The sequence below is a fragment of the Pseudorasbora parva genome, chromosome 17, assembly GCF_024679245.1.
Source record: "Pseudorasbora parva isolate DD20220531a chromosome 17, ASM2467924v1, whole genome shotgun sequence".
NCBI lineage: Eukaryota > Metazoa > Chordata > Actinopteri > Cypriniformes > Gobionidae > Pseudorasbora > Pseudorasbora parva.
Window position 1 is genome coordinate 4851962 of NC_090188.1, and position 16664 is coordinate 4868625.

Below are 16664 nucleotides of genomic sequence, written 5' to 3' on the forward strand. Positions count from 1 at the left end.
TTTAACCCAATGGTTGAGTTGTTTTAACCCAGTGGTTGAGTTGTTTTAACCCAGTGGTTGGGTTAAATGTTGCTTAAGACAACCCAATTGCTGGGTAAGAACAACTCAACCATTGGGTTAAAACAACCCAATTGTTGGGTCGGTGCATTTTCAACCCAACTTGGGTTTTTTTTAACCCAGCATTTTTTAGAGTGTACAGAAGGTTTATTTATATTTAACCTCTATTCAACATTTATTTAACATCTGTCGTTGTTTGATTAACATTAATGGCAGACATATTTTTAATTGGGCTGCTGAATGCATGGACGTAATATTCGGACACATATCCCCCTATCTGTTTACGTAAACTTAAGCCATGACCGACTGTGTTCATGCGAGATTAACTTACATTTAGTGAAGGCCGGATAGGTGGAAACGTGCTGAATGGCACACAACAGAAGATCTCTCTCTTTCTTTCTCTTTCTCTCTGTCTCTCTCTTTTCAGCCTATCCAGTCTTCACAAACTGTAAATGAATCGATAAAGAATTGTAATTGAATTGTAATGTTGTGATACGACGGTCTTGGCGTTTATTGAAATTAAATTCAACCCGCCAGTGTGGCTAGTGGGAGTGGCTGCCTTTCCCGCCACAGCTGAAATCTACACAGATGTATTATAGTCCTCTGGTTACTTTCAGAAATAAAATGGGTTGTGAATTTTGATTAATCTTGCTCGCTTCTTAATGAACCGAGGCATTTATTGCCATGCATACGTCAAAACGCAATGATACATCTGGAGTTTCTTCAGTGTGGTGGATTGTTTTTGTCGGCATGTTTTATGCTGAAAATCAAAAGTAAGATCATAAAACAATTATTGCATCGTTCAGTTGCGCACACTTAAGCTGTACTTGTGTAAACTTGAGTTGCAATTCTCCACAATGGCGATGGAGTGTTGTGTAAAGTCCTGCAGGTTATTTTGGGTGTGTTTGCTTCTCTCGAGCGCTGTCCCTGAAGTCTCTTGAGATCCCGTCTGAAGTGTTGGCTCTGAAACAGCACACAGAATCGATGCTTCGGGGACGGAGGTAACTGAGATTTTAATGAAGGAGAGCTGGGCAGCCCTTGGCAGATGAAACCTCAGTGCCCTCTTAACAAGAACACTCTCCAGGCCAGTGGAAAAACGAGCAGGGTTAATTAATTAGATATGAACGGCCAAGAGGCTTGATGTGATTCTGCTCTCCTTTTCTCTTTATAAAGACCCCAGCTTGATTGTGCCATGTGGTTTTGTGCCAGAACTAATGGGGTGTTGTCAGGAGCGGGCACATGGGCGCTCCTCTGCTCATCTTTTCGATGTGTGTGTGTGTGTGACTGTCTTGTTGTACGTGCAGTCGTGTTTCCTAGACAGCGAATGTCGCTTGTGATTGTTGTTGGACAATGTTTCAGCACAAAGTGCTTTTTGTGTTCCTCCTGAGAATATTGTTATCTAACAGTCCACAATGCATCATGGCATGGGGTGTCTTCATGTGTAGTTTTCTGCAGACTTTTTTATCATTATTTATCTAACAATTTCCTACAGTGAACAGTAGTATATCCAATGATATCCTAAACATTGTTTTGAATAAAGCTGCTGAAAATTCCTTTGGCTAAGACTGTTTCAAAGTTATATTATATTATATTATATTATATTATATTATATTATATTATATTATATTATATTATATTATATTATATTATATTATATTATATTATATTATATTATATTAATTATATTATATTAATTATATTATATTATATTATATTATATTATATTATATTATATTATATTATATTATATTATATTATATTATATTATATTAACAAAAAAATCAAATAATTTTTAATCCAGTTTATGTGTTTGCAATATTAATAAAATAAAGTGTTAAAATTAATTTGCCAAGGAAACACTTCTCATTTTAATTTAGTTAACTTGATGTACTAAAATAACTAAAGCTGAAATAAAAACTATATAGGCATGTTTAAAAAAACGAATAAAATGCAACCCCCCGCCTTAATTTTAAACATTACAATGTATAATATATACAAATTATAATTCATACTATTATTAAAAATATAATAGTCTCTCAGTGATATTAAAATATAAATAAAAGATAAAACACTGTGCTGAATTGATAGCGGTTTTGTTAGCGTTTTATAAAAACATAATTAAGTAATATTTTCACACCTTTTTACTAATTTGACAAAATCTAATGCTTGATTGGAAATGACACAGCATAATATATATTCTGTTCACAAGTTATATTCTCAATTTTTGTGGTTTAGTGATAAAAAATTTACCATTTACATTTTCTCTCTCAATGTGTCATCTCAAGCTCTTTACCAAGACTCTCGTTGGTAAACAGGTGCAACTTTACTCTAAATATCTGCAATAACTGTGGCTAGTGGTTTTCCAAAGTTACTTTCACCGGCCACAATTTTGACATATTTTTATACTATCATAATTTGGTAGCAAGTTTATTAGGCTACTGTCACTTTAAGACCTGACGCACGGATCCGTTAGACTGTTACACATGTGTTTTCTTTCTCGATTGTTTATGTTTCTTAAACTGTTTGACATTTTTGGCATTATTTGGTGTGTACAGGATTTGACTGTTCAAGTGCAATAAGCAGTGAAAAAGAGCTGAATTTAGTTATAAGAGGCGGCTTTATCTGCGACACTTTGGGTGTGAGCACAAAATCTGTAATTAAAGTTATGTACAATATGTGCAATCCCACACTGAAATTCAAGCCCTGTTACACCAACAATATTCATCTGGAGATGAGAAAGAGAATAGAGGTGGTGTGTCTATTCTGCGGAAAATGAGTATTGGAAATGTTTCAGATATTTCAATATCAATATGTATCGCAAAAATCTATATTTTTGACGAATCTACATTATACTTATTTCAGATCCATTTTTTAATTAAAAGACCACAATTGAAAAATATATAAATTCATAATGCCAGGGTGGCTAGTAGGAGCGTTACACGCCATTGCTGAAATACACCTGTATTTGGCGCATATACAGTATACACCGATCAGGCATAACATTATGACCACCATAACATTGTATTTGTCCCCCTTTTGCTGCCCAAATAGCCCTGACCCGTCGAGGCATGGACTCCACTAGACCCCTGAAGGTGTGCAGTGGTATCTGACACCAAGATGTTAGCAGCAGATCCTGTAAGTCCTGTAAGTTGTGAGGTGGGGCCTCCATGGATCGGACTTGTTTGTTCAGCACATCCCACAGATGCTCGATTGGATTGAGATCCGAGGAATTTGGAGGCCAAGTCAACACCTCAAACCATTCCTGAATCATTTTTTGCTTTATAGCAGGGCACATTATATTGCTTGCTGTCTAATATATCCCACCCACTAACAGGTGCCGTGATGAAGAGATGATTAGCATCATGATGTTATGCCTGATCAGTGTATAGTACAACATCTTGTTGTACTTGATAGTTTGAAAATCTCCTGTTGACTTTAACAGAATGTTACTATGCAATGAACATACTTGCATGAAACAGCACATGAAATCAAGCTTGTATAACTAGAAGTGTTTGTGTTCATAAGCTTATACCTAAAATCATACCGATCCTTTGAACTCCTTTGAGTTCACTGGGCTGTTAGAGTTCATTGTGCTGTTTCTATTTTACTTTAATCTCACTTTAATCAGTAGATGTGACACAACTTTTTCTCCCAGGGATTTTTTTAATTATTCAGAAGACTCTCTCTACGCTGATGTGTTCCAGATGCAATCCTCCTGAAAACATCCTCTTTAATATATAGCCCTCTAAATCAAATCCAGCTACCTGTCAAAGACGAGCTAGTTTAATCACTGGGATGTACGTATACGTGGCATTGGTGAAGGTCAGTCTTTATTGGAATAATCAAATTTTGGGGATATCAGCAATTTTTTTAACCCAGCATTCGCAGTCAAGTCAAGTTACAGTGAATGATTTTGCAACCTTCACCCGAACAGCAAAATCCATTATGTTCTGCAGAAGAGCTCTTCTGAGAGCATGTAGCTAAATATATTACTATATTACTGTTCACCATGGGGAAATCTCAGGAAACTGCCACATTTCTTACATTTTAGTAGTAAAACCTAGTGTAAAAGGTTTTTTTTTATTTATTTTTTTTAAATCATTCTGCAACTGTGTATTGTAAAATTGTTAACACTTTAGTTTAGGGTCCAATTCTCATTGCTTATTAGCATATTAATTGGATATTTAAAGCAACCTCGGCGTCCGATTTTAGGCCTTAGCGCTCCTTGAGTTCTCTCCAGCACTAGAAAGTTGATACTCCTTGCCTGATCATAAGCCGTCTTTTGTTCCACAGACATTTTCCTCTTTTGTTTTTATCTGCCATCTCTCGTCGCTCAGCTGATGTTCATCCTGTGTGTCGTGTCTTTTTAATAATGACGTGCACTGAGCAATCTCTTCTCCCCATCATTAGTAGACACGCCCCTTCCTGCTGATTGGCTGCAAGTTTGTTTTAGTACTCGGCCCGAGACACTTTTCTAAAGCACTTTTCTAAACCTTACCCCACCTTTAAAGCCACTTAATATAAAATGGGAATGAAAATGGGGTCATTGTTCAACTGAAGTCGGTTCAGTATTGATTCAGTTGTAAAGATAATCAATTATTAAATTAGTTCATTTAATCTATAAAGCAGCTCTGCAGAGAACAGTTATGTCATTGTCTAGCTCAGTTCAGTTCTCATACATCAATGTCAGTGCAGTCAAATCAATAATATTGTTGGATATTAAGTGTCCCCTCTGTACCTTTTTTAGGGTGCATATTAGACAATAAGTCGCCCCAGTGACAGCTTTTGTACCTTTTTTTAATAAGAGTCTACACTTCTGTAACATTGCTTATTGTAATGAGCTCTTCTGGTCTTTTTCTCTGCAGGATTCGGGATGACCACCCCTGTGACAGTAGCTGGAAAGATCTTCTTGATTTTCTACGGTCTGCTAGGTTGCGCGGCCACCATCTTGTTCTTCAACCTCTTTCTGGAGCGCATCATTACCCTGCTGGCTGTGGTGATGAAGGCTGTACGTCTGCGCCGTCTGCGGACCAGCGGCCTCCTCCCACCGGGAATCTGCCAGGATTTTGCGGCCAGTACACTTCCTGGTTGGAAGCCCTCTGTGTACCATGTGATGCTCATTCTGGGTTTATCGGCCATCGTTATCTCCTGCTGCGCGTCAGCCATGTACACTCCAGTGGAGGGTTGGGCGTACTTGGACTCGCTGTATTTTTGCTTCGTCACCTTCAGCACGATTGGCTTCGGGGATTTGGTGAGCAGTCAGAGTGATGGGTACGGCTACCAAAGCCTTTACCGGTTGGCCAACTTTCTCTTCATCTTGACTGGAGTATGTTGCATCTACTCGCTCTTCAATGTCATCTCCATCGTTATCAAGCAGGTCCTTAACTGGATGCTGGGGAAAATGAGTTGCTTGTGCTGCCAACGCTGCAACAAAGCGAACGCTTTCTTGGGACGCCGCAATGCCATCAGGCCCGGCTCGCGCCTCAGACGGGGACGCTTCGGGCGAACGCCGGACTCGGACGGGCCTTGCGATAGCGACACGGAGGGCCGAAGGCTCTCGGGTGAGATGATCTCAATGCGGGACCTGACGGGATCCAATAAAATCTCACTGGCCATTATGCAGAAACAGCTGTCAGAGTCAGCAAACGGATATCCCAGAACGGTGTGCGGAAGCTCTCGGCAAAACGGCTTTTCCGGTGGCGTCGGTGCTCTCGGCATAATGAACAACCGATTAGCGGAAACCAGTGACTCTAGGTAGAGTTAACCTTTGCCTAACCAGGGGTAAGCATCTCAAAAATGAATATCTTTAGCAGTAAAACCTTTCCAAATCTCTCCGGAAGTAACGGATTTGCGATTGATTTGGTTTCAATAGCAGACTCTGTCTTGAGCTTGTGTAGAACAGCATGACATGCATGAACTGTGTAGGATATCCGTTAGGATTTTTGGACCGCAGCATATGCTAAGAACGCACATTAGAAAGTAATGGTGCATTCAAATCATGTTACAAAGATCGTATTTACGAGTTAAATGCACATGAACGTCATCACCAAGTCGTAATTACGAGTGAGAAAACATGTCGGATGTAATGGATGTAGCGTACTTTACAAGTTTCCTTTACAATAAAACTAAGTTGCATGTACAAAATACCATATAGAAAAATATCATATGCTTTATAATACTAATAGTATTGTACAATTACTATAGCATATATAATAAATCAGTTTACTGCACCTTCATAAATTGAATAAAAACACACCCAAAGTGCATTCTTTAATCTTCATTTTGCACGTAGATTTTGCTCCGACTAAAGATAACACATTACGTCGTAATTACAACTTCCCGACTCGTAAATACGAACTTCCCTGGAGGACTTGCACGCACCATAAGAGACTTTGCATATTCAATTCAACTGCAACAAACCCTGATTATCATGTTTTCTAGAATTTGTAGACAGCACATTCACGAAACCTAAACAAACGTTAGACTTGACTATTCAGTGGCTATTCATATGAGATGTGTAGAGCTTTTCAAATCTCAAATAAGTAGAAGTAGCATCCTTTTTACTCCATTTGGATAGCACACTCAATTTACAACTATGCATCATCTCCATGTCGCAAACATATTAGTTGCATCCCAGTTTGCATACTTGTGCTTTGCACTAAATGTATGTATGTAGTATGGAAAGTCCATACATTTGAGTGTGTAGTAAGACCCTCAAAATGCACCAATGCACCAGTTTTTTATCTAGAATTAAGATGTGAGCTAGTATGCAGCATTAATCAAAGAGAAATTTAGAGCAAGAGCTTATATCTGTAGTTGCAAATTAAGACTTCACAGTAAGCAGATTAGGGAATTTGTACTGTATAAGCGAGTACATTTACTGTACCCCTCTCGATAGACATCTCATGGCAAAGAAGTGCCACTGTATGAAAAATTCAGCTGAGGGTTTTACACCCTCGTAGTAACATGATGAGATGCACCAATGAGAACTTCAAAGCCCAACTCTGTTGTTCCCCAAAGAGGAGAGAGGAGGAGCTGAAGAGACGGACTGAGACAGAGTGAAGGAGAATAAAGTGAAGAACCCTTGAGAGAGAATATGAGCCATCTATCAGCGCAGAACTAGACTTCCAGCTCAGAGCGCTCATCTGCCAGACCAAACGTTAGTGCCCTCAACCCCTCCTCATCATCTTATTAACACTCTCTGTAGAGTAGGAAAAGTCCGCTTAGATGGTGTGTGTGCTACACCTGCCCTTGAGATATAGTTTGGTAGGATGTATAACGCCATGCCTGGAAGCTCTATTCTTATCCGCTTGTTAAGTTGTGACGTAAGGAACGCCGTTTCTGGGTCCAAGCCCAAAAAACTCGTTTCACTTGAGAATGCCATCGACGCCCATCTATTCTTTCATATTAAACATCAAACATTTAAAAAAGTTACACATTTCAAATACTTACATAACAGTCTCTATAGTCACAGCGTTACAGACATTAATATTTTAACGATTTATAAAAGATGAATCACCATCTGGCCATCTGGAATTTTGGTATGGATAAAGGTTATGATTATAACTTTTTTTGTAGTATTACACCACATTGTGTGTGTATATTAGCACCGTTTGTAATTTTTCTTGTTGTATGAGATAGAGCGCTTGGACCCGGGAGCGCTGCAGCGTGAAATCAGACTTAACAACCGGATAGAGCCGTGTTAGTTGTGGATTTGTGCATGCAATGAATGTGTTTACATGCCCAACCCTACAGCGATTGTGATTTAAAAGCAGGCAAACGTGAGCTTAATGAGATTTGCATTAAATTTACATGAGATTTTGAAATTACTTTCTTCATAATGTAAACAAGACACGGGCAAACTGAGTAAAGCAACAAAACGCTGCACTCTAAAAAGGCTGTGTTAAAAACAACCCAAGATGGGTTGAAAATGGACAAACCCAGAAATTGGGTTATTTGAACCCAGTGAATGGACCCATTCAAACAACCCAAGTTCTGGGTTTGTCCATTTTCAACCCAACTTGGGTCATTTTTAACCCAGCATTTTTTAGAGTGTGGTATGTGTGTTTACATGTAAAGTTCAATGGGTGTCATTTGTATAAATCAATTTTGCTTTAACAATTTGCAACCTTCCCAGTTAAAAGAGCACTTTGAGTTGTTTAAGACATGACCTAGATCATGCATGTAAATGTAATCATTAACATACCAATTACGATTTGCTCTGCATTTAAACAGCTTGATCGACATTATGTCCGCCTATTCAATGTGCACGTGACTGGGTAACACTGAATTCTGATCGTTTCAAAATCTCATTTAAAGTGAGTGTTGGCCATTTAATGATTTGCACAAACTCCGAAAACAGTGATTTTAAAAAGCGGGTATCGATATATTTTGTTGTGCTGTAAACACACTCATAAGAATGCTCATTTGCCTTCATGAAGTGAATTTTTGAGACTGGTAAACGCCACAATGCATTGCATGAAGCTTAACTCTAATTAACTTTGTATTGCATTGCAACAAAGTTGCTCACAGTGTTGGGGAAATTTACTTTGAAGAGTAGTGCAATTTTGGGTTACTCCCTCAAAAAGTAACTAATAGTGTTACGTTTTAAAAAATAGTAATGCATTACACAATTTTTTCTCACCTGGGCTGGCAGTTGTTGTTTTAAATAATAAAACATTTCTATTTTGGGGCAAATGTAAAGGCCCTTTCACACCAAAATTGAAGCAATAAGGCTAAATGAAGGCTAAAATAAATACAAATTGACGCCCGCACAGAAGAATAGGATGCAGGACAAGAAGGTTTAACACTTAATTCACCAATAAAAATGAAAAATCTAAAGTTATTTTTTGCTCATGGTTTAACTGAATCATCAAAGGTCAGCAGCAAGTACACTGGTCAATAAAGTGAGATTAAATGCATACAAATATTTGTTTTATTTAACATATTTGTGACCCTTGACCACATAAGGTTGCATTTTTTGAAATTGAGATTAATACATCATCATTTATACATCATCTGAAATGTATGTGTGGTTTGTTAGTACAATATTTTGCCAAAATACAACTATGAAGAAAAATAGGGTGTCAAAATTGTACCTTTAGGGGTACAACAGCCTGTCGCTGGGGCAGTAACCTTAAAAGGACATCTTTGTACCATTTTTACCACAAAAAGGTTCATAGTAGTACCTTAAGGTACGCATTTGTTCTCAAAGGTACTAATATGCACCTTTTAGGAGTAAAAAAGGTACAAAGCTGTCCTTTTAAGGTTACTGCCCCAGCGACAAGCTGTTGTACTCCTTAAGGTACAATTTTGACACCCTAAAAACATCCTATCGAAATATTGAGAAAATCACCTTTAAAGTTGTCCAAATGAAGTCCTTACGCCCGTTTCACACATACTCCGTCTGCAGTGCGTGTTGCGTTGCGTGTGCGTTGCAGGAGCCCCACACCCTGTAGTGCTTTCACATATGCTGCGTTTGCAGTCCGCAACTGATCCGCTGTTACATACCACAAACACAGCATTTATTCATTATTTTTTATTTAAAATCCAAAAGTTTTTACTGGACATGGCTCGTCAGAATTGCAATTCTCTTTGTTTACTCTTTAATAGAAGTCAGGTTACGTAGCCTACATTTAAACAACATTTTATTAAATTAATTTATTCATATTTATATGCTTTAGATTTAGCTCACACAAGTGGCAAAACATTTAAACATAGGTTATAGCCTAAATCACAAACATTTTAAATTAGAAACTTACAATAGTCTATTCAAAAACAGCCGACTCTCGTCTTTTCTTTCATTTTTACACCCTTTTAAAAGAAATCCTGCAGGTCAGAAAGAACTTTTCTTTTCACCTCCAAGAAAGTACGAGTGTTATGCATTATGGCACTTTTTTTTAAACATAAATGCCAGGTAAGGTCGTGTCCTTGCTTAACTTGAGAAAAAAAGGCATGTGTTAAATTTGAAACGAGTATATTTTAAATTATATGCATCTGTGGTGAAATTACTAGATTTTCGCGTCAGTACATGTTTATTTTAATGCAAGCAATGTTCTGTCGCTTTAATGCAGCAACGCAGCGCAGCAAAGAATAGACTCGGTGCGAAAACGATCCGTGCACGGCTGCAGACGCAACGCACCTGGAACGGACTGACGGACCGCATCCGCGTGCAGTCTGAAAGCTGTCATCCGTTAACATGGGTACTGAAAAAAATACGCACCGCACACGCACTGCAGACGGAGTATGTGTGAAACGGGCGATAATAATACATTATGAATATATATTACAATTGTGATATTTTTACAGATGGAAATTTATAAAATATCTTCATGGAACATGATCTTTCCTAATATCCTAATGATTTTTGGCATAGCAGAAACAATGTATACCAATACCCATACAATTATTATTGCCACAAATATACCCTTAGGCCTATGACTGGTTTTGTGCTCCAGGGTCACATTTAATTATTTGAGGCTTGCGTAGTATTCTGATTTTGCATTTCACTGATTTAAATCATTTAGAAGAATACTGAATCTTATTTTAGTCTAGAACTACAATAAACATCATGTTCACACACAACGCTTCTACACTTACTCCTGATTTTTCTCAACATGAGTACGAGAGCTGTCAGGAAAAAAATGGGAAAACAAAGTAACTTGCATTACTTATTTAAAGGGATAGTTCACTTTAAAAATGAAAATTCTGTCATCCTTTACTCACCCTCAAGTTGTTTCAAACCTGTATGAATTTCTTTCTTCAGCTGAACACAAGGGAAGATATTTTGAAGAATGTCAGTAACCAAACAGTTGACTGGAGCCATTGACTACCATAGTAGGAAAAAAAATACTATGGTAAATGGACTGCATTGGACTGGGGCAGTGGTTCAGTGGTTCATGTAGAAGATTGTCTACAAACCGGAAGGTTGGTGGTTCAATCTCCGATTCCACGTGACCAAGTGTCGAGGTGTCCATGAGCAAGACATCCAACCCCAGCTGCTCCCGACGAGCTGGATGGCGCCTTACATGGCTGACATCGCGGTCGGTGTGTGAATGAGAGAGTGAATGGGTGAATGTGAGGCAAGATGTAAAGCAATTTGGATGGCCTGTTAAAAGCGCTATATAAATTTTATATTTTATAATTTATAATTTTAAATTTTATCTACGCCATTAACCATAGTATTTTTTTTCCTACTATGGAAGTCAATGGCTCCAGTTAACTGTTTGGTTACTGACATTCTTCAAAATATATTCCCCTGTGTTCAGCTGAAGAAAGAAATTCAGACAGGTTTGAAACATCTTGAGGGTGAGTAAAGGATGACAGAATTTTCCTTTTAAAGTGAACTATCCCTTTAAACGAGTAACTCAGATATTTTTTTGTGAATTTTTCTTGGTTTGTTACTTGAAAAGTAATCTGATTACAAGTTACTTGTAAGGTGTAACCCCCAACACTGGTCGCTTATGTTGCCGCAAATCACCAAATCTCACTGAAAATGATTGACATCCGGTTGCTTTCTTGCTGCAAAACTGACAACGCAAACTCTTCCGTTCCCCATATGATAAATCAAACTGCTTTAATAAAACAAGCACATAAAATAAATTTAAAAGACCCAGTTGATGAATTACAATAGATGCTAAATGAGCTGTCGTGCAGCATTTGTGTATGTAGCAGGCAGGAACATATGCTAGTGTTGACGAGGGAGAAAGACAGGACAGGCGAAGAGAAGAGAAGAGAGAGGACATCCAGTCCCTCCGGTTTGATAAAGCATCAGCACAGATGTAGTTTCCAGGAACTATCTCTCTCCAGGTGATCTATAGCATCTCTGCTCAGCTCTCTTCTGCTCCTGAGACCAACATTAGCCTCATGTCTGCATCCACAACACTCAAACGCACAAACACACACACACACTCACTTAGTTCACACTCTCTACCGATGCTCGTATCATGAATCTGCCTGTATGTAACTCAAACGTCAGTGTAAATAGCGCGGTGCAGTCAAGCAGAACAATTTCTGATTCTTTTTGCATATTGCAAAGGGAAACCGTGAAATGACTGAAGATTTCGGCTCTTGCTTATATTATACAACCTCAGGTAGTTCAATCTTCTGATAGTTTTTTGCATGCTACTATGGTAAAGCCATACGAGAGCCACTTGTATCTCTTATAGGTCTATTTTTATATACAAATATGTATTACATCTGGCAGTGTTGGTGTACTTGGTAGGAACAAATGACTTGATTATGTAATGAAGAATAGGGGTGGGCGGTATGAACAAAATGATATATCACATCAGTTTATGTAGCAGATTATATCAAACTAAAATTGTTTGTGTATTAGAGATCTTCTGAATTAAACACTTAAATGACCGGCTCTACTCTATTTTCTTTCATGTAAATCCATGGTGACTGGTTGCTAGTTCATCTAACATTGTTATTAGCTGGTCATCTTGCCATCTTGGATCAGCGATAAACCAGTTACCGGCTAGTCGTGCCATTATAAGATGGTCAAACTGGTTTTATTAACATAATACGCATGCTGTGTACCGTATATAGTATTTAAAAAGAACAAAAACTAATAAAAATGACAAAAGCACAAAACAAAATGACAAATTAATTAATAATAAAAATAATAATTAATAAAATTTTGCAATTTTCCTGTACACTAAAAAATGCAGGGTTGTTTCAACCCAAATTTGGGTCAAATATGGACAAACCCAACCGTTGGGTTAAAAATGTAATTAAAAAACTAACCATTACACCCAGTTTTTATTATTAATTAATTAGTTAAAATTTGTCAATTTTATTAGTTTTTGTTCTTTTTAAATATTTCTATTTAGTTTACATTTTATTTTAGAGTTTGAGTTTGAGTTTTTATTTATATCCAGGTAGTAATTTTAGTGCGTCAACTAAAACTTATTAAAAAAAATTTAAAACAACAATTTTTAAAAATAGTTTTAGTTCAAGATAATCCCTTATACCGCCGACCCCTAATGAGGAGCTACAAATTTCACATCAGATTTGTAGAAAACGGCTCGTTAGCACATGACCTGAACATATCATTGCGCATGAGTGATGGACATTAAGAGAGAGTTTGAGATGACAATGCAATGGAAATGCAAAGAATCTTGGTATGAGTTTGTGAAGGAACGCATTTCCACAAACCTTGAAATATTTAAAATAAATGTATTTATGACTCAGTTTGTTCTCTTAAAATGCATGCATGGCTCAATATCAACTGCCTTATTTTGTTCCTCAACCATGTAACTATAATGTAGATCTGACTTACTCTGTACAGTAAATCTTTTGCATTTTGCAAAATGTATCTCCATTGATTGCAATGGATCAAACTGAACTGAAGTCCTCCATTTTCCCCAGGAGTTGGGAGATCTGGGAATTTCACAGTTGTTTTTATTTATCTATATTTTTTGTAGCCTATAAAACAGACTCAATTAACCTGTCCATCATTTTTTCGCCTTTGTGTTTAACAGCAATATAAGGTCCAATATCAGTTGTCTCAAAGCTTCTGGTCTTTGTAAAGTGGAAACCAGGTTTAGATTACAGCAGCTTTCTGATTAAAATCATTAATGTAAACGAGTTTTAGATGGGGAGAGCGCTGCAATTATAACACTACATTTCTTGATCGTTATTGGACGTTATTCTGCACATGCTCAGAGTTCTCTCTCTGTCTTTCTGAGAAACCAACACAATCTCTTGGAAAAGTGAATTATTTATGAGGTGGCCATTTTGTATGAATTTGTATCATTTAAATCATACAAAACCGTACTGCCATCCATAATCCCGGGCCTAAACGTACAGTCATTGAGATCGTACAGATTTGTTCGAATTAGCCACCAATTAGGCAAAACGTAAAATAGGGACAAATTGCTGTGAGATTGAGTTGGAGAAACGGATCTGTTCGGCTGTTACACTGTAAAAACAAAAAATTGTTGTTTTTTGTTGGTTTAACTTAAAAAAGTGAGTAACCTGGTTGCCTTCAAATTTTTAGTTTTTTTTTAATTAAAAATTTGAGTTGATACAATGAAGGAAATTTGTTTAATAAATAGAAACTCAAAATATTATGGTATCTGAACCACATAAAATATTTGATAAATCATGAAAATAGCACTATTTGGCATGTTTAACTGCATCATCATAAAACACACACAATTACCCAATATGCTTACAAAATCTTTTAATAATATTTTAATAAAGGTTGTCGAATCTCAAAAAAATTTCATTGTATTAACTCAAAATTTTAATTTCAATGAACTCAAAATTTTAAGGCAACCAGGTAACTTTTCTAAATAATTATTTACAGTGTACAGTATTGTTATTTTTTAAGGTATACTGATGGTTTTTAACTATAGGTTGTTGGAAGTTAAGAAGTTAACGTAAATGATGATGCAAATGCTATTTAAGATTAAGAGTAAATCATGAGGTTGGAGACAGTTGTAACATATATTATGTTTTATGACAGAACAAATCATACAATATTTCATGATAACTGTAAGATTCGATATTTAACTCTTTCCCGGCCAGCGTTGTTGTTGTTTTTTTTGTTGCAAGCCAGTGTCAGTATTTTTTGATAATTTTCACAAAAATGTAATGCCCCCCAGAATATTTTGTTGTATGAATATTTGAACATGCAAATATATGAAAAAAGTTTCTGCTTTTAAACTTTTTATTTTATTTTTTACATTATTCATGTTTTCTTTTAATCAACACTTAAATGTGGGTACGTTTTATTAAATAAAGCAAACATTTTTGAGCAAAAGGTGAGAAAATGATGTTTTTGTCAAAGGCTATATGTCTCTGAATTGAGAGATATAAAGTCAGAATTGCGATCTAGAAATTCATAATTGCTAGTTTATATCTCGCAACTCTGACTTCGCAATTGTGAGATAAAAAGTCGCAATTATCTTTTAAATAGTTTTATTCTGTGGTGGAAACAAGCTTCCATACAGTTTTGCTTTATATGCTGTTTAATGTTTAATGATTGCATTATTTTTTATGTGCTTAAGCTTTTTATCACTTTTTTTTGGCCTGTGTTTTGATCAGGACATTCTTTCAGAAGATGTGTAATAGCGCCCTCTACCATACAACAGCAAAAACACGGATTGCCGGAAAGTTCAGTCAATAGCAGGGAAAGAGTTAACATATTTAATACACATTATTGCATTATATGTTCTAGTTTATGGCTATTTTTGATTTATTAGATTGCAAAAAGGGTTTAATTTACTGCAGATAATTATAATGATGGTTCCATTCGTTTTTTACATTATATGTGACAATTAGTTAGAAAATAGACAGTAATATGAATAAATATGAAACAATGGTGATTAAATCATACTGCCATCTCATGTTGAATTTACTGAGGTATTATTTTAGTAGTTTTTATGCAGCTCTTACTGTCGGCATATGAATGTTTCTATACCAGAAGATGGCAGATAGATGAATAAAGTACAACATAATGTATAGAAGCACTGAGATTGCAGATTCAGACAGTATTTTGTAGTGTACAATGAAAAGATGGATGTGCATATCAGATTTTATAATTGTGATGATGAGTGTGACTCAGACTGTTTAACTGTTGACATGAATTTTAATCATCATTTTATTTTAAGAAAGATTCCTTATCAGTATTCAAGAAGAGCAGAATAGATGTTCGCCTACTCAATCTCTCTCTCTCTCTCTCTCTCTCTCTCTCTTTTCTCTCTCTCTCTCTCTCTCTCTCTCTCTCTCTCTCTCTCTCTCTCTCTCTCTCTCTCTCTCTCTCTCTCTCTCTCTCTCTCTCTCTCAGAAACATGCATGTAAGGATACCATCCGATTAGTTGAAATGTTCAGGTTAAAGTTTAAAGTCAATATGAAAACCCATTTTATTTTCATACTGAAATGAAATGAAACAAAAAAAAAAAGGCTGATCTGTTTGGGATTTATTATATGACCTGGTGAAAAACAAAACAAAGCAAATGATCACATTTTGATGTTTTTGTGGAAGATCAACATCAATTTTCACTAGAATAACGTAATTATGGAAGCTTGTTTCAAAGATAATAGTGTCTTTTTATCTCACAGTTCCGACTTTTTTTCTTGCAATTGATTTGTAATTTGTGGAGGAGTGAGCCCATCTAATCTTCCAATCCACAGCCAGAGGTTATAAGCAGCTGCTTACCTCTCCTCAGTCTCAGCTCATCCAGCGTCCCACCACCTCCCCAAACGCCACCTTCATCTTATGTACCTTGCCCTACATTATCATGTCCTATATTTAGTCGCTCTGGGAGTGTATCAGAGCTTGAGTTGAAGCTGCTTCATCAAGCCCCTCATCAATGGACAGCAAGCCAAATAAGTTTAACCTAATATCTTAAGATTATATGGGCAAACAAATTCGTTAAAAAGTCGAGTTTTAGGGCCGTATTTTAACGATCCGAGGGCATGGTCTGAAGCGCACGGCGCAGGTGCACTTAGGGCGAGTCCGAATTCACTTTTAGTTTAACGGTGGGAAAATGGTTGGTTGGTCTAAAAAGGGTTGTGTCTAGTCTCTTAATGAGTAATGGGTGTCTTTTGGGCGTACTGTGCAATGAACGGCACTTTTTTAAATATGGGCGGCA

General features: G+C 36.7%; 1 protein-coding gene across 5 annotated transcripts in view; it reads left to right on the top strand.

The window, feature by feature from the left end:
• kcnk12 (potassium channel, subfamily K, member 12) overlaps nt 1–7510 on the top strand; it is a 51997-nt gene extending 44487 nt beyond the window's left edge. For all 5 annotated transcript variants that reach the window (XM_067421232.1, XM_067421231.1, XM_067421235.1 and 2 more), the window contains one exon: nt 4923–7510. In XM_067421232.1, coding sequence (XP_067277333.1) covers nt 4923–5815 — 893 coding nt within the window. In that variant the 3' untranslated portion in view covers nt 5816–7510. The remainder of the gene's footprint in view (nt 1–4922) is intronic.
• Nucleotides 7511–16664: the final 9154 nt, after the last annotated feature.